General features: G+C 45.1%; 1 protein-coding gene across 2 annotated transcripts in view; it reads right to left on the reverse strand.

Annotated features, from left to right (window-relative positions):
- asb3 (ankyrin repeat and SOCS box containing 3) overlaps positions 1 to 20422 on the reverse strand; it is a 71008-nt gene that overhangs the window by 23922 nt on the left and 26664 nt on the right. For both annotated transcript variants that reach the window (XM_078229846.1, XM_078229845.1), the window contains exons 6-7: positions 6146 to 6323; positions 5171 to 5368 (exon numbers count right to left, since the gene is read on the reverse strand). In XM_078229846.1, coding sequence (XP_078085972.1) covers positions 5171 to 5368; positions 6146 to 6323 — 376 coding nt within the window. The remainder of the gene's footprint in view (positions 1 to 5170; positions 5369 to 6145; positions 6324 to 20422) is intronic.

Raw genomic sequence — 20422 nt, forward strand, 5'->3', positions numbered from 1 at the left:
TCACTGCGGGGCAAGTTAAGTTCTGCCCGTTATGCGAGAGAGGAAGATACCACTAGCAGACAGTTTGGTTAAGAGAAAAAATGTAAGGCATTTAAGGCAAAGGCAAATGACCAACAAGTGACAATGATTAGACTGTTACATAAAATAGAGGAACGACAGAGTTCAAAAAGGGTAAAGAAACTTGGTGCATTAAAAATACATTATCACAAGAGTCATTGTGTAGATAAGAGTAGGGAAATTGAAGCTTGGAGAGAAGTGTATAATCAGGAGCAAAAGGTGGAAAAGACTAAGATAATGAATATGCATCTTTTAGTTGTATGCATAGAACTGTGAGGTTTGCAAACACAGGAAAAATAGTCATCCAATCAAAAGAAGTGCAATTCCCGTGAATCTCTCACCCTCATACAAATTGTAAAAATTCTTTCACTTTCAAACCTGGAATCCATACTCTGATTGTTGCTCGGAATGGGTTATTTTTGAGAAATAAAAATTATTTAAAATAAGGGACAGACAAACACAATCTCCGGAATTCTACCGCCCCACCCGCCACAGAACCAGAGCAGGCGAGGGGCAGACAATAGAAATGTCCGGTGACCTCAGGTGAATTTTTCAGTCCCGCTTGAGTGAGGCTGTAAAATCCCACCCAATGTGTTCATACCGAGAATCAAATGGAAACATTTGCTTTCTGCTTTAACGACCTTATGAGAATGTTGTATTGGGCCATGTGTTTTCTCAAGAGGTCTTAAATAAGGCAGAAAGGTTATTAATGGGTGCATGAGTTTGAATGAGAGGAGTTGACTGAGAATTAGCGCTAGAAATGGGAAAATTACAGCACCAAATATGAATTTTTAAAATCACCCAGGTACAATCCAATGAAAGTTTAAGTCACTGGAGTCAAGTGATAGTATGAAACATCAAGAGGGCAGAGGTGTTTGAGCCTTTTACAAGGGACCATACATTTTAGTAGATCAAGGTCAGCCTATGGTTCAAGGGTTCAGTCATCAATGAGAGTTAAATGAATTAAAATTGTTCCAACGTGAATGATATTGCACTATAAAGTGCATCATGCGGTGGTTCTTATAATAACAAATCGTGAATGAAGTGTGTCTGCCAAACTGAGTAAGCCAAGGACAGTGTAGTCCTCTGGGAAAATGATGCAAGTAGTAATGAAGGAATTTTGGGAAAGAGTACAATAAATTGTCAAGTTTCTCTTTGGGATGTTTGTATTTTGCCGATCAACATTCTAAGGAAGCTGTATTTGAGAGGCTGGCCACTATCAGGACCATGGAGGGCAAAATAAGCATAGACTTTAAGACAGAGACCCCTTTAATTTTTTGACAAGATCACCTCAGAGTCAAAGCAGAGCTTGTGTCTCAATATTAATTGGCATGATATTGGGATATTGGCAAGAATAGCCAGCAATGAACATGTGGAAATGCATGGCGAAATACACAAAAGAACGGGTCTCAGACATGCTCAGTTACTTGACCAACAGCTCAACATGAAATGGTTAGTGTGGTCAGTAGAGTGAGAGGACATTTTAAACCATCAAGGCATTGACACATACTCCATAGCGAACCCAACTTTAAAATGCTAAGTACGGAATTAAACATACAATTATTGGTCATAGGGAATTAAATTGAGTTCATAGCAACATTGAGTCTGAATTAAAGAAATTAATAACAATCAAGAATTCAATGGGAATTGTTCACAACATGGATACAGTTGACGAGAGAGCTGGAGAAGCTTTTAAATACATGGTTGACCTGCTGTTTGAAACAAGTGCACATCTTGGAATTAGAACATCTTGTAGAAATATATGGATAGTTGGAATATTTAAGGGAAGTTCTTGAGTATATTCACAAGTTGTTTATTGAAATAAGAAATATATTAATCAGTCCCAACAACAATTTGATCGTACCACAAGTGTAGTTCGTGGTTGAGATTTGAAAAAGCTATTCAATCCAGGGAAGGGCATCAATTGTATGAAATACAAAAGGCTGTATGCTGCATGAAGTGGGCAGAAACTGACCATAATTCATGCTGGTAAGATTCAAAGACCAGAAGACATTTCAAACTAAAATAACTTGTTAAAAAGCTGGAGCCTTTCTTTCACTGCAGATAAACAGAATCACCGGTCTGTGATAGGAAATAACACTTCTGAGGCGATAGAATGTTCAGCAAGAGGCCAGGGTCATATGCTTCAGAGTTGTGATATTTTGCTGAAACTTTGTGTTTTGATAAACAGAGCTAAATTAAAATGTCTGTTTCACTAACTTAATGGTTTTGAAAGCTAGAGAAACTTATACAAACTGACATTAATTGATGATGTCAAGAGTTTTTCGTCATTCGAAATGCAAATAAACAAATTGCACAAGGAGCAATATTTCTTTCTTTATCCTTTATCAGATAAAATCTATCTTTAATTCACAAAGGAACAACTTGCAAGTGGTCAGTAATTTGAGGGACTCATTCGCCGTAGTTCTACCACCTCACCCGCCACGGAATTGTAGCAGGCGAGGGATGGACAACGGAAACGTCCGTTGATCTCGGGTGGGAATTTCCGGTCTCACTCGAGCGAGGCTGTAAAACCCCACCCATTGTGTAATTACCTTGTGATTCTGAAATGTGTGACACCAAGGACGGCAGAGTTTAATGTTGTGACTTCAACAAAGAATTAAGAATGCTCATTGGACAATCATAGCTTCAGATGGATTTGGATAGGACAAATCATTATAAAGAGTTACTCAGTGTTTTGGCCACTGTGTTCAATTGCTGAAGAATACAATCGACAGGGTGACCGCACGCAGGAACATTGTAAATACAATGTCTTGACTAACGGGTGTTTTGCAAATGACAGCATTTCATCAAACTAACATTCCTACCAAACTGAGTAAAGACAATAGTATTTAATTTAGGCTTATCTCATTATTTCTCACAAATGTCATATCTGAACAACAAAGTAACCTGCAACGGTTAGAAGGTTTACATCATACACCTTCAACAGTAAAAATATTGTCAGACTTGTTATCAGCGAGATGTTTTGTCACTGATGCACAAGATGATTTGGGACAAGATGGGAGAATAATTGCACAAACAGTAGCATACTGACTTCCAAACAAAAGCTTTGGTAATTGTGTAAGAGTGCCACATTTTAACAAGCCACTGAATTGAGTTTTTTGCCAAAAGTATTCATAAGATTAGAATTTATCTGTCATGGCGTTGTGAATTAGTCAGCTGATACTGCAAAAGCCATGCTCCGGGTTTTCGCACAACATGTTTGACTGCATTGACATGGTGGACTCATTTGTACGTCGGAAGACAGCACCCTAAGCAGAAGGTGATTACGGAAATTTTCTTGAGCTAACTCTTGACATTTTTCAATGCAAAGCTCTGGCCTTTTACAAGAACAGGCTGGTGTAAGATGTGAACAAATTGAATAAAGATGGTGCCACACATTTACTGTTTCACCTTGTTTTCATTTGGCATTTGTATCTGTTGTTTTTGACACAAATCAGATTACATTGGGATGCATTCATGTGGGAATGAAGGCGCTTTGGCTATCATGAAGCTTCTCTTAACACTAATGTGGGGCAGATCCCCCAAGACTGAAACTCATTGGAATTTTACTATAGTAGCCCTCTTGTTCAAATACGTACCAACACCTCTCCTTGAAAAACCTGAAACCTCAATTCCTGGAAAATACCACTCCATTTCCAACCTCCCTTTTCTCTCCAAAGTCCTTGAACTATCCATGCCCAGCATTCCTACAGTTCCACATTCAAAAGCCTCAAGCAGGTTTCCACCCACACAGTACTAAAACGGTGCTAACCAATATCAAAAATTACATTCCACATGCCTGTGACAAGGGTAAAACATCCCTCCTCATCCACGCATTCATGGATAGCCTCCCAAGTTCTATCATCCTCTTGGGGTCATCCAGAACTCTGCTGCCCATGCCCAAACTCACATCAAATCTCGCTCAACCATCATTCCTGTGTTCACTGTGACCCATGTTAGTTTCCCATTAAGGAATGCCTCAAATTTTCAAATTCTTATCCACATTGCCAAATCCTTTCATGGACTCACCCTCTCTCTCTAATCCCCTCCAGCCTTACAACCTTCCAAAATTACTACATTACTCCAATTCTGGCCTCTGCACAATCCCAATTTTAATTACACCACCAATGTTGGCAGTGTCTTCAGCTGCCAAGACCCTATGCTCTGGGCAGTACAGTGACACAGTGGTTAGCGCTGCTGCCTCACAGCACCAGGGACCCAAGTTCGATTCTCCCAGTGTCTGCGTGGGTTTCCTCCAGGTGCTCCGGTTTCCTCCCACAATCTGAAAGACGTGCCGGTTAGGTGCATCGGCCATGCTAAATTTTCCCTCAGTGTACCTGAACGGGCACCGGAGTGCAGCAACGAGGGTATTTTTGCAGTAACTTCATTGTAATGTTAATGTAAGCCTACTTCAGACACTAATAAATAAACTTAAAAACTAAGCTGACATTCTCCCAACTCCTCTATCTCCTTTTCTTACTTTAAGGCATTCCTGTTTGCCCATGCATGCCCTAGTATCTTGTGTGGCTCATGTCAAATTTGTTTTTGTCATGTTCCTGCGAAGCTCCTGAGACTTTTTAAAAAATTTACAGGTGTCATATAAATACAAGTTGCTGCTATTGTAATATTGGAGAGTTAATAAAATTTGAATGTAAACAAAAACTTTTATGCTCAGTCTTTTATCTCTCTCAATCCTTCCCCTCCCCGCTCTAATTTGCTGACGTACATGAACTGGCATCAAACTAACTATTTTAACTTGCGCTTTGGGCTAAGACTCTTGGTGCTGTCCAGCAGCCATTCTGCGATCTGATGGCTAAGGAAATTTATGATTGCTCTGTTCACAGCTGCCAGACCTCCTGCAGAAGACACTGCATTGGGAAAGTTTTCTGGTCACATGAAGTTCCACTGCATTACCCCATTGAAAATCTGTGAGCAAGTGCAATTAATGGCTGGTGCTCCTTGTTCACTGCAGACCATAAAATACGGCCCTATTTCACGTTCATATATATTACATAGCATTACAAAATCTATGCATCCTTAACCACACACACACAATGTGCCTTTTATGATTCTGCAGAAAGTAATCAAATCTCAAAGTTGAATAGCTTACCTCCGAGAAAAAGCCATGCACAATGGCGATAGGCACTCATACAATGGGCACTCCTGGGCGTTGGGACTGTAACCTGCCTGTAGTAACATTTTTAAACACGTTTGCTGTCCTCCATACACCGCTGAATAGACTGGGCTCACCTTATTCCTCCCGGTATCACATATTCGATCAGTGATAGGTATTAAGAATTCCAGCACCCTACCAGAAATCCATACATGTTATGAAATTAATGTGAATTCACAAAGGACAAGACAAAAATGCTCTGCGATCTCGTATTGAATTATAAATAATGCAAGACTTTGAATGATAAGGAACTAACGTAACATGTACAAATTTACTTGAAGAAATTTTGAAACAGAAGTCATAAAAGAATTTTAAGTAGAATGGGTGAGATCTTTGCGGAGGCTAAGACCATGTTTTGATTGAGACTACTTCAGAGGGCCATTTATCCATGCCAAGTGTATTCACTGCAGCAGTGATTCTCAATGAAATGCTAAGTACAAAAGCACAGACGTCAACCTAGAAAATAAAAAAAATTGGCACGTCCCCAAAACATTGACAATTAAAGAATAATTCCGACACGTGAAAGCACATAGTTACAAGGTCTTTGTAACTTAAGCAGTAGGCATACATCCTTTACTTGTACTAGAAGGAAAAGAATGTGAGAGTCAGAGGATGAAAATCAAGTACTGAAGGCACAGAATTAGGAGATACATTGATGTGTGGGAGTAGAAAATGTTCTAGGCTTGCTTCCCTGGAAAATTCTAAATTTTCTAATTAACAATAATGTATTCTCCTTTTAAAATTACTAAAAGTACTAAAATTGCAATGCAAATTCTACTTTATGATATTTAATTCTGTTTCTCAATCTCCCATGTACCCAGCAATGTAATATCAATTTCAAAAATATATTTTCCAATCACAAATTGAACAAAATAGATGTCTTTTTAATAATTCAAGTCTGTGACTACTTACTTGACTTTTCCCATCTGGGCAGCTGCATGAATGGGCAACTGCCAATCATCTTCACTACACGAAAGGTTTGTATCAGCTCCATTTGACAACAGCAGTTCAACACATTCTGTATGTCCTTCCTGAGCTGCTATAAACAATGGTGTGGCCTTATCAAAGGCTTGACAATTAACATTAGAACCTGTAAAGTAGATTAAACAGGTTATCTTGCTGCAAATTCAGTTCATGGCTTATGGATGAAGAGTCATATCCCTAGACCACTGTGCCATGCATTGGAAGCATTAAGCAACAAGCTATTATTTACATACTGAAAGTCTAAGCTTTGTTACCATCATTTTGTAATTATTAGACATAAAACAGTCTGAATGAATCTGTATGTCAGAAAGAATTTACCTATGTGTGCAATCTAACAAAGCTCAAATAATATGCATATCACTTCAATAAATGCAGCAAAATGAATTATACATAGAATATGTAATGATAGCTACTCTATTTTTAAAACTCACTTTTATACTGCATGCGCTAGTGAAAACAGTTAACTATCTGGATTTTCTGTTTCAGGAACAACTGTCCTGAGAGGTTGAATAAACTAGGATTGTTTTCACTGGAAAGACGAAGGCTGAGGGAGACCTGATAGAGGTCTACAAAATTATGAGAGGCATCGACAGGGTGGACAGTCAGAGGCTTTTTCCCAGGGTGGAAGTGTCAATTACAAGGGAGCACAGGTTCAAGGTGAGATGGGGAAAGTTTAAGGGAGCTGTGCGGGGGAAGTTTTTCATGTAGATAATGGTGGGTGCCTGAAGCACGCTGCCTGAGGAGGTAGTGGAACATTAGCAACATTTATGAGGCATCTGGATGGGTACATGAATAGGGAGGGAATAGAGGGATACAGACCGAGTAAGGGCAGAAGGTTTTTTTTAGTTTAGTCAGGGCATCGTGATCGGCACGGGCTTGGAGGGCCGAAGAGCCTGTTCCTGTGCTGTCCTTTTCTTTGTTCTTTGCACAAATACATTTATTGCATGTAAATTCTGTGCCAATCTACTTATCAGCCACTGATAAAATGAATGGGGATAGGTACAATACAAACTATTTTACCAGATATCAGCTGGGATTACAGTGCTGATGCAGGTGCTGATGAGATATAGAAACCTGAGCCACATTTAAAAGACATCCCTATTGATTGCTGTAATAACTGTTGTTATTTCGTATACTTAATGTGCTCTAAAGTCATAGTTGAAAGAAACCAGATAAAGTTAAAATCCCTAACATCCACAACATGTTACCTAATTTCATCCACAAAGCCCAACTGACAAAGACAGACAAATTAATCAGGCAAAAACACTGGAAACAGGTTGTACTTAAGTGAAAATGCCAGCTTCCCCAAATTGTAGAAGGACAAAAACAGCTCATGTACTGATTAAATGTCAAAGCAATTTATTGCCAAGCACACCCTGTACTTGTTGAATTCACTGCCATTACACAACACTTTGCCAAGTTTTAATCCACATTAGTATCCTATCTGAAGTAGTACAATTCTGGAACCTGTTTTTGGGTGGGCTAATTGGACAAACATGGTGTTCAATAATAGTGCTACGTTCAGGTTGGTTATATTAGTTACAGAACATTCATTATTTCTGCCACAACAAAGTACCACTAAAGCTGTTGAATTATGCAGCATTTTTATTCATTCATGGGATGTGAACATTGCTGTCAAGGCCAACATTTGTTGCCCATTCCTATTTGTCCTTGAGAAGCTGATCGAGAGCTGTTTTCTTGATCCATTGAAGTCCATATGGTGTAGATATAACCACCATATTAGAAAGGGAGCTCCAGGTTTTTGACCCAGCAGTTGTGAAAAAGCAGCAATATAGTTCCAATTCAGCATGACAAGAGACTTGCAGGGGGACTTGCAGGTGGCAGTGTTCCATGCGTCAGCTGCACTTATGCTTCTAGGAGATACTGGGTCTGGAAGGTGCTATCAAAGGAGGCTTAGCAAGTCATTGAAGTGCATCGTGCAGATGGCGCACACTGCTGCCACTGTATGATGGAGGGAGTGAATGTTTAAGGTGGTGGATTGTGGTGCCAATCAAGCAAGCTACTTTGTCCTGGATGCTGTCAAGCTTCTCCGGTGTTGTTGGAGCTGCAATTCTCCAGGCGATTGGAGAGTAGACCATCACACTCCTGCCTCTGGCCTACTCTTGTAGCTGTGGTGTTGGTGTTGATGTAACTCAACCAGTTAAGCTTCGGGTCAATGACAACGCCCCTGGATGTTGATGATTAGAGATTCAGAGATGGTAATGCTATTGAATGTCAAGAGAAGATAGTCAGATTCTCTTTGTTGGAGATGGTTATTGCCTGGCCCATGTGTAAATGCTTTCTAGGTGTTGCAACACGTAGCCATAGATGACTTCAGTAACTGCCATAAATGGCACTGAACAGTGTGCAACGGTCAGTGAACATCCCCACTTCTGACTTTATGAGTGGAAGTTCACTGATGAAGCAACTTCCTGGACTGAGAAGATTAGTCCAAAAACAAAATCTACACCCATCTTCCATGGCAAAACCCAATCTGAATATCAATGTTTCTGAGTGTCGCTTGATACAGAAGGGAAGCGGTGGTGCTGTAGTTTTTCCCCCCTCACCTCTGGGTTGGCCACAATAAGATGTATATTTGTAGACTGTGTTTTAAATCCTTTTAGTGTTGCAACTTCAAAGGACTGAAACATTACAGGCTTTCTGGTAAGTTTAAATCAAAAGAAAAGAGAAATGTATACTCACACAACAACCAGAATGCAAACCCAATGATACATCACTCGCTCAAACACAGACACATACAGACAAGAAAAGATGAGTTTTCAAAATGACGCATACACTTAAATGAAATAATAAGAAAACAAATCACATGTTCAGATTAGTCCTTTAAGATTAACTTGTTGCAGGTTTAGATGGGATCCTCTCCACTGGTTCTTTGAAGATGAATGGAAGTTGGAAGTCTTGGATTTTCAGACAAAGTTGCAGCATAACCTCTGTAGAAAAGAAATATATTTTTGCAAGCGAAACAAATTAGTCCCCCTCAAGCTGTAGATATTGGCTGCTGCTTGGGCAGGGTTCTGTTCTTCTTGCCATTTGTCCCAGGCTGACTTGGCCCTGGCCTGAACTTGGAATAACATGATTTGCTGTCTCGAGCCAGGTTTCATCCTTCCATTGTCCAGACTAATTATTTGAAGTTAGAAGCCACTGCCGCAAAATTGGGAATGAACGACAGCAGTTCACATTTGCTTGTGATAAATTGATTTCTCCCCAGCACTCTCTGTTAGGTTAGGTTGCAAGTTTTTCGACACGGTCTAGGGTAACTAGTACCTCATTCTGAAAATAAGAGTTGTAAATTCATAAGGGATTTTGTATCCAAAACGTAATTTCAAAGGAGACTCGACCCACGGACAATTACATTTTAAATGTGGTCACATGGAAAAATGTGGGTTGATTAGAAGGATTTCTAAAGGAGAAACCATGTTTAACTAACTTCCAGAGTTTGAGGAGGTAACAGAATGGATCAATGAGGGTAGTGCTGTTGATGGGGTGTACATGGACTTTCAAAAGGCATTCAATACACTGCCAGACAATAGACTTGAGAAAAATTATAGCTCATGGAATAAGAGAGACAGTAGCATAATGAATACAAAATTGGCTGAATGATAGGAAACAGAGAGGAATGGTCTATTGATTTTTTAGGCTGAAGGGAGGTTTGTAGTGGTGTTCCCCAGGAGTCAGTAGTGGGACGCTTACTTTTCCTGATTAATATCAATGATCTAGATCTTGGGGTGCAAAGAACAATTTAAAAGTTTGCAATTGACACAAAACTGGGAAGTATTGTAAACTGTAAAGAGGACAGTGTAGAAATTCAAAGGACATAGACAAGTAACGGAGTGGAAAGATAGGTGGCAGATTAAATTCAATGCAGAGAAGTGTGAGGAGATGCATTTTGCTAGTGAAAACATGGAGAGACAATATAAAATAAGGGGTAAATGCTTAAAGAGGTGCAGGAGCAGAGGCACCTGGGTGTATATGTGCACAAATCCTTGAAGGTGGCAGGACAGGTAGAGAGAGCAGCTCATAAGGCACAGTATTCTCAGCTATATTAATAGGGCCATGGAGTACAAGAGCTAGGAGGTTAAGCTGAAATTATACAAGACTAGTTAGAGCTCAGCTGGAATAGTGTAAACAGTTCTGGATGCCACACTAATCGCCAGGATGTGAATGCATTGGAGAATGCAGAAGTGGTTTACAAGAATGGTTCCAGGGATGAGAAACTTCAGTTATGAGGACAGATTGGAGAGGTTGGGGCTGTTCTCCTGTCAAATCTCTTATCTGCCTTCTCTCCAAGATGTTCAAATTCATGAGGGGCAAGACAGAGTAGATAGCGAGAAACTGATTCCACTCATAAAATGATCAAAAACGAGAGGGAACAGATTTAAAGTGAATTGCAAAAGAAGCAAATGCACTGCCTGGAAGAGTGGTGGCATCCAAGTGGGCATTAGATGATTACTCAAATCGAAACAATGTGCAGGGATATGGGGAAAAGCTGGAGAAAGGCACCAAATCATGATGCTCGTTTGGAGGGAAGTGCAGACACAATGGGCCATATGGCCTCCTTTGGCACCATAACAATTCTGTGATCCTGAGATAATGATTCCCAGAAATAGGAGTCAATAGGAGTCAATTTTTGTCTCTACAGATATTACAACAAGTCACCTGAATCATCCTGAAATTCCATTTTGGGCCATACCGTTTTTTTCAAATAGTAAAAATGTTCATTGTCTCCAGCAATTCACAGACATGAGTATGACAAGCTTGAGAGCACTGTCAGTGAGACCATCCATTACTATGCTGATGATATAGAGTGGATTGATGAAGCAGTAATTGGTTGGATTGAGTTTTGTCTTGCTTTTTAAGGACAGGCCACACTTGGGCAATTTTCCACATTGACAAGTAGATACTAGTGTTGTAGCTATACTGGAATAGTTTAGGTAGGCAGCGGTCAATTCTGGAGCACAAGTCTTCAGCACTACGACCAGGATGTACCCTTTTTTGTATCTAATCCCTCTTACCACTTCTTGGTATCACGAGGTAAATTAAATTGGCCACTGGTCTCAGGATACGGAGAACATCAGGAAGAGGCAGCGATGGATCATCTACTTGGCACTTCTGTCTGAAGATGGTTGCAAATGATTTAGCCTGATCTTTTGCACTGGCATGCCGGGCTTTCCCATTACTGAAAATGTGGATGTTTATGGAGCCTCTTCCACCTGTTAGCTGTTACATTGTCTACCACCATTCAAAACATAAGAAACAGAAAGAGTAAACCTTTGATCCTGTCCGCCGTCCAATACAACCATGGCCACAACTCTACTTTTCAGCTAGCTCCTCATATCCCTTGATTCCCTCAGATGGGAAAATGTGCCCACCTCAACCTTATATTCAACGTTGGAAGCTTCTTACAGGGCAGAGAATTCCAAAGATTCACAACTCTGAAGAAATTTCTCATATTAGTCTTAAATGATTGGTCTCTAAGCCGGAGACTGTGCGCCATATTCTAAATTCTTCAGCCAGGGGAAACATCCTGTCATTTAATACTCCAGCAAGTCCCTCAAAATCTTGAATGTTTCAGTCAGATAACCTTTCATTTTCTAAGCCCAATTTGTTCAGCCTCTCATCATTGGACAATCCTCTCATACTAGAAACTAATCTAATGATCTTTCGCCACACTGCCTCCATTGCAAGTACATCCTTGCTTTAATATGGAGAACAAAACTGCACACATTATACCCTGCACCGTCTCACCAAAGCCCAATATAGTTGTAGCAAGGTTTCCTTATTCTTGTACTTAAATCCCCCAGCAATAAAAAAATCAACATATTTGTCTTCCTAATTGCTTGCTACACCTGTATGCTAACTTGACACTCCTTCTAGAAGCACCTCCTTGTATCTCTGAACATCAAGTTATGTCTTTTCTATTCTTACACCAAAGCCGATCGTCTCACACTTCCCCACATCATACTCCATCTGCCTTTTTGCCCACTCATTTAACATGTCTATATTTCTTTGCGACCTCTTTCTTTACTCCTCACAGCTTACATTCCTGCTTAGCTTTGTAACCTCAGCTTAGATACATTACTCTCTGTCTCTTTGTCCAAGCCATTAATATAGACTGCAAACAGCTGTGACACCAGCACTGATCCTTTCCTTGCGGCACTCCACAAATCAAAGAAGGCTGTCAACTTGAAAATGCCCCATTTATCCCCATTCTGTTTCCTGTCCATTAACTTCCATCAATGATAATACGTATAACTCCCAACTCCATACACCCTTATCTTTACTATTAGTCTTCTGTGTGGTACCTTATCGAATGTCTTTCCAAAATCCAACTTTACTACATCTATTGGTTCCCCTTTATCCAATCTACTAGTTACAATCCTAATAAAGCTCTAATAAATTTCTCAAATACCGCTTCCCTTTTGTGGAACCATGTTCTATGACTTCCGAAGTATATCGTTATGGCCTTCTTAACAAGAGATTCCAGCACTTCCTCAACGACTGATGTCAGATTAACTGGTCTGCAGTTCCAGCTTTTCTTTTTTTGTCCTTCCTTGAATAGCAGTTACATTTCCTAACTTCTAATCCATTGGGGGCTGCTCTAGAATCTAGGGAGTTTTGGAAAGTCCAAGCCAGCACATCCACTCATTCTGCAGCTACCTCTTTGAGAACCCTAGGTAATTTCCCATCACATCCTTTGGATCGGTTAGATTTTAGTCCCTTAAATTTCTTCAATATATTTTCTCTCGCTGATATCTTTAGCCCCTGGGTTACACTCTGGCTTGGGTGTATAATTGTGTCTTCTGCTATGAAGACAGACAAAATATTTGTTCAACGCCTCTGCCATTTCCTCATTCCCCATGATAATTTCACTTGTCTCTGTATCTAAGAGACCAATGTTTATTTTGGTCTATTTTAGCTTCTCTTTTTTTTATATACTTGCAAAAGTGCTTAAAATCGGTTTTGATATTCCTCGCTAGCTTACTCAAATTCTATTTTTCTCCTTTTTATCAACTTTCCTTTGCTGGTTTCTAAAACATTCCCATGTTCATGTTTACCACTATTCTTTTCCACGTTATAAGCCTCTACCTTTAATCTAATACCATCCTTAACTCCCTTAGTAAGCCACAGATGGATTTTGCTTGCTATGTTTTTGACACATTCCATTGAAAAGTATTTTGACTTGTTTCTTTATAAGTAGGAAACATTTATCTCCGTATCTTTTAGTCCATTTATCTCCATATCTTTTAGTCTATTTACCCAATCAACCTTAGCCAACTCTCTTCTCATACCAATGTAATTGGTTTTGGTTAAGTTCTAGAATTTTGTTTGGGACTGGAGTAGGTAGTTTTCAAATTTAAAATGGAATTCAATTGTATTATCACATTTTCCTCAAGATTATTAATGAACCCTATCTCATTACACAATGCTAGATCTAAATACCTTTACCTCTTTATCAGTTCCACAACATGTTACTCCAGAAAATATGGCAGGACTGCAAGAGCTTTGATCTGATCCACTGATCGCTTTATGATATCGCATGCTGCTTCAACTGTTCAGCATGCAGATAGTCCTGTGTGGTAGCTTTACCAGTTTGACACTTCATTTTCAGCATGCCGAGTACTAGATGGTCATTCTGTACTCGATGAGCAGAAATTTCCTCCAATTAAATACCAAGTCTGAAGCCACTGTCTTCAGTTCCTGCTATAAATTCTGTCCCCTAGCTACTCACTCCATTTCTCTCCCAGGCACATGTCTGAAACTGAACCAGATTGTTTGTAATGTTGATGTCATATTTGAACCAGCTTCCAACCATGTATCTGCATCAAGACCTTCAGTTTTCATTTCCATAGCATCCATTGTCCTACTTCACCTGTGCCTCAACATAGCTGTTGCTAAAGTTTTCACCTGTGTCGTGTTGCGTCTAGATTTGACTCTTTCGTCAGACTCCTGGTCTGCTTCCTACATTCTACTCTATCATCTTAAGGTCATTCAAAACTTTGCTACCTATGTCTTAACTAGCATCAAATGCCATTGACCCATCACCCAAGCTAACTGACCTACATTACTCCAGATGAAGTAATGCCGCAATTTTAAAATTCTCAACCTTGTTTTCAAACCCATTAATGTTTTGCCCCTTCCCCAGCTCCAATCTCTGCTAGCCCCACAGCCTTCCAAAATAGTTGCACATTTCAAATTCAGCTCTCCCTGATCTTTCTCCTCCACTTGTGATGGCAGACCTTCAGTTATCAGGGCTCCCCAAGTTCAGGATCATGCTCCTTAAACCTCTCTGTGAAAATATTGCTTAAAATCTGCATGTATTACCAAGCATTTGGTCATCTGGCCTAATAACTCCTTGCATGGTTTGTGTCAAATTTTGCTTCCTCACATTTCTGTAAAGTGCTTTGGGATATTTAATTTTGGTAAAGGCACCATGGAAATAAGTTGCTGCTGTTGGTTCCAGCTTTTATGCTGGGAGATGTCTATTTTGCTCGACAGCTAAATCATCACATGTGGTACATTTGACAGAGATAGCAGATGTAAAGAAAATCAAGTTCAATTTCATGCCATTTTTGTTCTGATTTGTGTGCAGTGTTATTAAGTATGAAAACAGCATTAGTACTTGGGAGTAGAATGCACTGGCAAACATTACTTTTAGGGAGACAGAACGGTATCAAAATCTTCTTCAATTTTTTCAAAAATAATATACAATATGTATATTAGTTCCACCTTTCAAAAAATCTCAATTGCTATGGAAACTAAAAGTGACGTCAAAAGGTCAGTCTGACACATTTCAGCAGCTCAGGGTTTCTGTATTATGTTAGAAAAAAACCTCCTGTTCTTTAATTTATCTTGGGTTGCAGTTTCCTGCCAGCAGTCACATGCTGACTGTCAGCTTTCTTATTTGGGTTCTTTGCTTTCATACAAGTTGCAGTCCTGATTGCTAAGCAGATGCTGACAGTGCATATCTATCAATGTTATGAGAACTCAGGATTTGGCTAAGGTCCAAATCCCCTTCTCCCCTCCCTCACCATGACCAACATTGACCACCAAGGATCAGACTTGAACAATGGTAACTACAGTGAGGTACAGGTGACTGCCCAATTTCTGTGAAACCATCCCCTAGTGAGTAAATGCTTTGTAGGCAAGGTGGAAACAAAATTAATGCCTTTTTAAAAATAATTTGATGCCTGCCATTTTATTCACTGTCAGTAAAATTTCTGGACTTGAACATTGGTTTATAAATTGCAATCTCTTTTTTTAAAGGGAGTATAATAAATTATAATAACTTCTAATGTACGGCTATAAATGAGAAGCAACAACAATCTATTAGAAAATAATTGTACAACATGCTGTCACCAAAAAGTCTATTTCTTCTGAATAAATCAAATGATGATTCAACAGCAATATATTAATGTTACTCCATTGGGCAGGATTTTCTGGATGGTGGGGTTTCCTGCCTTGCCAAAGAGTTAGTTAATGTCCGTAAGGGCAAGACCGTCGCTACCATCTGGAAAGGAAGTCCCACCTGAGAGATGCCTGCCCATTTGATGGCTGGCAGCTCTGTAATCCCAGCAGTGCCAGGTTCAAGCAATGGCCACTGCTGGGACTGCAGGTAGTCACCAAAGAAGAGGGGTAATGAATGCTAGACTATAGGCAAGTCCTGGTATTGGTGGGGCTTGGCTGGCAGGCTGCAGCAGGGGAGTAAGGGGTTTACGGAGGCTGGGATTAAGAGTCCGGGGTAAAGTGGGAGGGTTAAAAGGGAGTATGACCTATGGCGGCACAGAAGATTCTTCCCCCCCTCAACCCCCCCGCCTCCCCAACCCATGCAGCTGGAGCTACCCACTTGACATGCTCAAGCCCTGCTGCAGTAAAATAGCTACATGGTGGGATGGGGCACTTGTGGCCTTTAATTGGCCATTCAAGAATCTCAAAAGGCCCAAGGGAGGCCCAACACCTCCACGAACCCTGGTAAAATGGAAGACAGATTGGGGACAGCGGCATGCCATGTGCTGCATTTTATGAGTTTCAAATAACCTGGCAGAGGATCAAATTGCCACTTATTGTTTTACATTTTATATTTGCTTCCCATTCATTCCAGATATTCTTTATTTCAAATTCATTCTCCATTGTTATGCAAAAACGTCAGCAGCAATTTAAAATTAAAGTGATAAAATAACATTTTAACATTGCATAAATTTATAGAATATGTAGAAAATGTCTCACCAGCACCACTGTGTGGAGGATTGAAAGAAAAACAATTTTACTAAAGCTAACAATATTTCTTTTCCATTCTCGTTGGAGCCTGTGATCAAAATGATCACTAAACGCTTTGAGATCGCACCTAAATTAGGTAGAATGGTGAGCTGTGGGAGGATACAGAGAAGCTGGAAAGTGATATGGATAAAGGAGGGATCATTTAGACCAAAACTATTTTAATGGGTGGCACGGTGGCACTGTAGTTTGCATTGCTGCCTCACAGCACCAGGGGCCCAGGTTCAATTTCAGCCTCGGGTCACTGTCTGTGTGGTGTTTGCACATTCTCCCCATGTCTGCGTGGGTTTCCTCCGGGTGCTCTGGTTTCCTCCCACAGTCCAAAGATGCGCATGTTAGGTTGATTAGCCATGTTAAATTGCCCCTTAACGTCAGGGGGAATAGCAAGGTAAATATGTGGGAAAATAGGGCGTGGGTGAGATTGTTTTCGGTGCAGGCTCGATGGGCCGAATGGCCTCCTGCACGGTAGGGATTCTATGATTCTTCCTTTAATTTTAAACAATCACTCAATGGCTCTACAATATAAACAGTGGCATATTTCTCCAAGAGGAAATTCTGTTGATGCACAGTGTGCAATGTTTGGTAAGAATTTGCAGCTTAACAAACATGGTGATGAGGTAACACAAGATGTTTCATTTCTGGGAAGAATGTCTGTTGTGAGGATGCTGAGTGAAATGTGTTTAGGCAGCCTCTCAATCCATATTCTAAGGAATATAGACCTTCAGAAACTGGACACTAAGTCAGCAACAACATTCATGGGCCCAGTGTGTAAACTTTGCTCTGCATTGAACATAAGAGTGCTAAATGTTGGCACCAGTACTGTACTTGAAATCAAAACAGGGGATGGGGCGAAATACTATTGCTAAATTGGGAGTCTTCTTGTTCATCCTTTGAAGTGAAGCTGCCCATTTTTACCATTTAGTGTGCTTGGCAGTGTTCCAGTGGATAATAAGGCCAACTTAAGTCTCGAAGATTCTTCTAAAAATAAGACAGGATACCACAGATGATGGGGTTTTGGACAAGTTCCTGACTCGGGATTACCTCTCCTCACCTCTCTTGGTCTCTGAAACATGCTTGCTTTCAGAGGAGGCCTTTATTGGGTTGCACTCAGTGACGTGATCCCTGGGCGAACTTTTCCTAGGGCTCTGGTTCGACACTAAAACTCCTAAGTGCCCTCAGAGTGTCATTGTCGCACTTCCATTGACCACTATGAGACTCCACACCAGACTCAAGCTCGCCATAGTAGATTTGCTTTGATAAGCGAGCGTCGGACATTCTGGCTACGTGACCAGCCCAACTCATTTGTGACTAATTCAATGTAGTTTGGATGCTTGACTTGTCAGCTCAGGTGAGTACCTCAATTTGTGATTTCTTTTCTTGTGGGGAGGGAGGGGAGGGTGGAGGGGAGGGTGGGGGGGAGGGGAGGGTGGGGGGGAGAGAGCGTGGGGGGGAAGGGAGCGTGGGGAGGGTGGGGAGGGAGGGGAGGGTGGGGAGGGAGGGGAGGGTGGGGGGGGGGAGGGGAGGGGGGGGAGGGTGGGAGGGGAGGGAGGGGAGGGGGAGGGGAGGGTGGGGGGGTGGGGAGGGTGGGGGGGGAGGGGAGGGAGGGGGGGAGGGGAGGGTCGGGGGGAGGGGAGGGTGGGGAGGGAGGGGAGGGTGGGGTGGGGAGGGAGGGGAGGGTGGGGAGGGGGGGAGGGGAGGGTGTGGGGGAGGGAAGGGTGGGAGGGGAGGGGAGGGGAGGGTGGGAGGGGAGGGAGTGGAGGGGGAGGGGAGGGTCGGGGGGGAGGGGAGGGTGGGGGGGGAGGGGAGGGTGGGGGGGGAGGGGAGGGTGGGGGGAGGGGAGGGGAGGGTGGGGGGAGGGGAGGGGAGGGTGGGGGGGAGGGGAGGGTGGAGGGGAGGGGAGGGTGGGGGGGAGGGGAGGGTGGGGGGGAGGGGAGGGTGGGGGGGAGGGGAGAGTGGGGGGGAGGGGAGAGTGGGGGGGGAGGAGGGAGTGTGGGAAGGGAAGGGAGGGAGGGGAGGCGGGAGGGGAGGGTGGGGGGGAGGGGGAGAGGGGAGGGTGGGGGGAGGGTGGGGAGGAGAGGGGGAGGGGAGGGTGGGGGGGGGAGGGTGGGGGGGAGGGTGGGGGGGGAGGGTGGGGGGGGAGGGTGGGGGGGGAGGGTGGGGGGGGAGGGTGGGGGGGGGGGAGGGTGGGGGGGGAGGGTGGGGGGGAGGGTGGGGGGGGAGGGTGGGGGGGAGAGTGGGGGGGAGAGTGGGGGGGAGAGTGGGGGGGGAGGGTGGGGGGGAGGGTGGGGGGGGGAGGGTGGGGGGGGAGGGTGGGGGGGGGAGGGTGGGGGGGGAGGGTGGGGGGGGAGGGTGGGGGGGGAGGGTGGGGGGGGAGGGTGGGGGGGGAGGGTGGGGGGGGAGGGTGGGGGGGGAGGGTGGGGGGGGAGGGTGAGGGTGGGGGGGGAGGGTGGGAGGAGGGGAAGGAGGGGAGGGGGAGGGGGAGGGAGGGGAGGGGGAGGGGGAGGGGAGGGAGGGGAGGGGGAGGGGAGGGAGGGGAGGGGGAGGGAGGGGAGGGGGAGGGAGGGGAGGGGGAGGGAGGGGTGGGGGGGACGAGGGGGACGAGGGGAGGGTGGGGAAGGAGGGGAGGGAGGGTAGGGTGGGGGGGACGAGGGGGACGAGGGGAGGGTGGGGAAGGAGGGGAGGGAGGGTAGGGTGGGGGGGATGGGTGGGGGGGATGGGGGGGAGGGTGGGGGGGGAGGGTGGGGGGGGGGAGGGTGGGGGGGGGAGGGTGGGGGGGGGGGGGGAGGGTGGGGGGGGGAGGGTGGGGGGGAGGGTGGGGGGGGAGGGTGGGGGGGGGAGGGTGGGGGGGGGGAGGGTGGGGGGGGGAGGGTGGGGGGGGGAGGGTGGGGGGGAGGGTGGGGGGGGAGGGAGGGGGGGGGAGGGAGGGGGGGGAGGGTGGGGGGGAGGGTGGGGGGGGGGAGGGTGGGGGGGGAGGGTGGGGGGGGAGGGTGGGGGGGGAGGGTGGGGGGGGAGGGTGGGGGGGGGAGGGTGGGGGGGGAGGGTGGGGGGGAGGGTGGGGGGGGAGGGTGGGAGGAGGGGAAGGAGGGGAGGGGGAGGGGAGGGAGGGGAGGGGGAGGGGGAGGGGAGGGAGGGGAGGGGGAGGGGAGGGAGGGGAGGGGGAGGGAGGGGAGGGGGAGGGAAGGGTGGGGGGGACGAGGGGGACGAGGGGAGGGTGGGGAAGGAGGGGAGGGAGGGTAGGGTGGGGGGGGATGGGGAGGGAGGGGAGGGAGGGGAGGGAGGGAGGGAGGGAGGGAGGGGAGGGAGGGAGGGGAGGGGAGGGGAGGGAGGGGAGGGAGGGGAGGGAGGGGAGGGAGGGGAGGGAGGGGGGGGAGGGGAGGGTGAGGGGGAGGGGAGGGTGAGGGGGAGGGGAGGGTGAGGGGGAAGGGGAGGGTGGGGGGAGGGGAGGGTGGGGGGAGGGGAGGGTGGGGTGGGTGGGGGGAGGGGAGGGTGGGGAGGGTGGGGCGGGTGGGGAGGGTGGGGAGGGAGTGGAGGGTGGGGAGGGAGGGGATGGTGGGGAGGGAGGGGAGGGAGGAGAGGGTGGGGAGGGAGGGGAGGGTGGGGAGGGAGGGGAGGGAGGGGAGGGTGGGGAGGGAGGGGAGGGTGGGGAGGGAGGGGAGGGTGGGGAGGGTGGGGAGGGTGGGGAGGGTGGGGGAGGGTGGGGAGGGTGGGGGGGGGAGCGTGGGGGGGAGGGATGGGAAGGAAGGGAGGGAAGGGAGGGAAGGGAGGGAAGGGAGGGAAGGGAGGGAAGGGAGGGAGGGGAGGGAGGGGAGGGAGGGGAGGGTGGGGAGGGAGGGGAGGGTGGGGAGGGAGGGGAGGGTGGGGAGGGTGGGGAGGGAGGGGAGGGTGGGGAGGGTGGGGAGGGTGGGGAGGGGG

The sequence above is a fragment of the Mustelus asterias genome, chromosome 15 (assembly GCF_964213995.1).
Source record: "Mustelus asterias chromosome 15, sMusAst1.hap1.1, whole genome shotgun sequence".
NCBI lineage: Eukaryota > Metazoa > Chordata > Chondrichthyes > Carcharhiniformes > Triakidae > Mustelus > Mustelus asterias.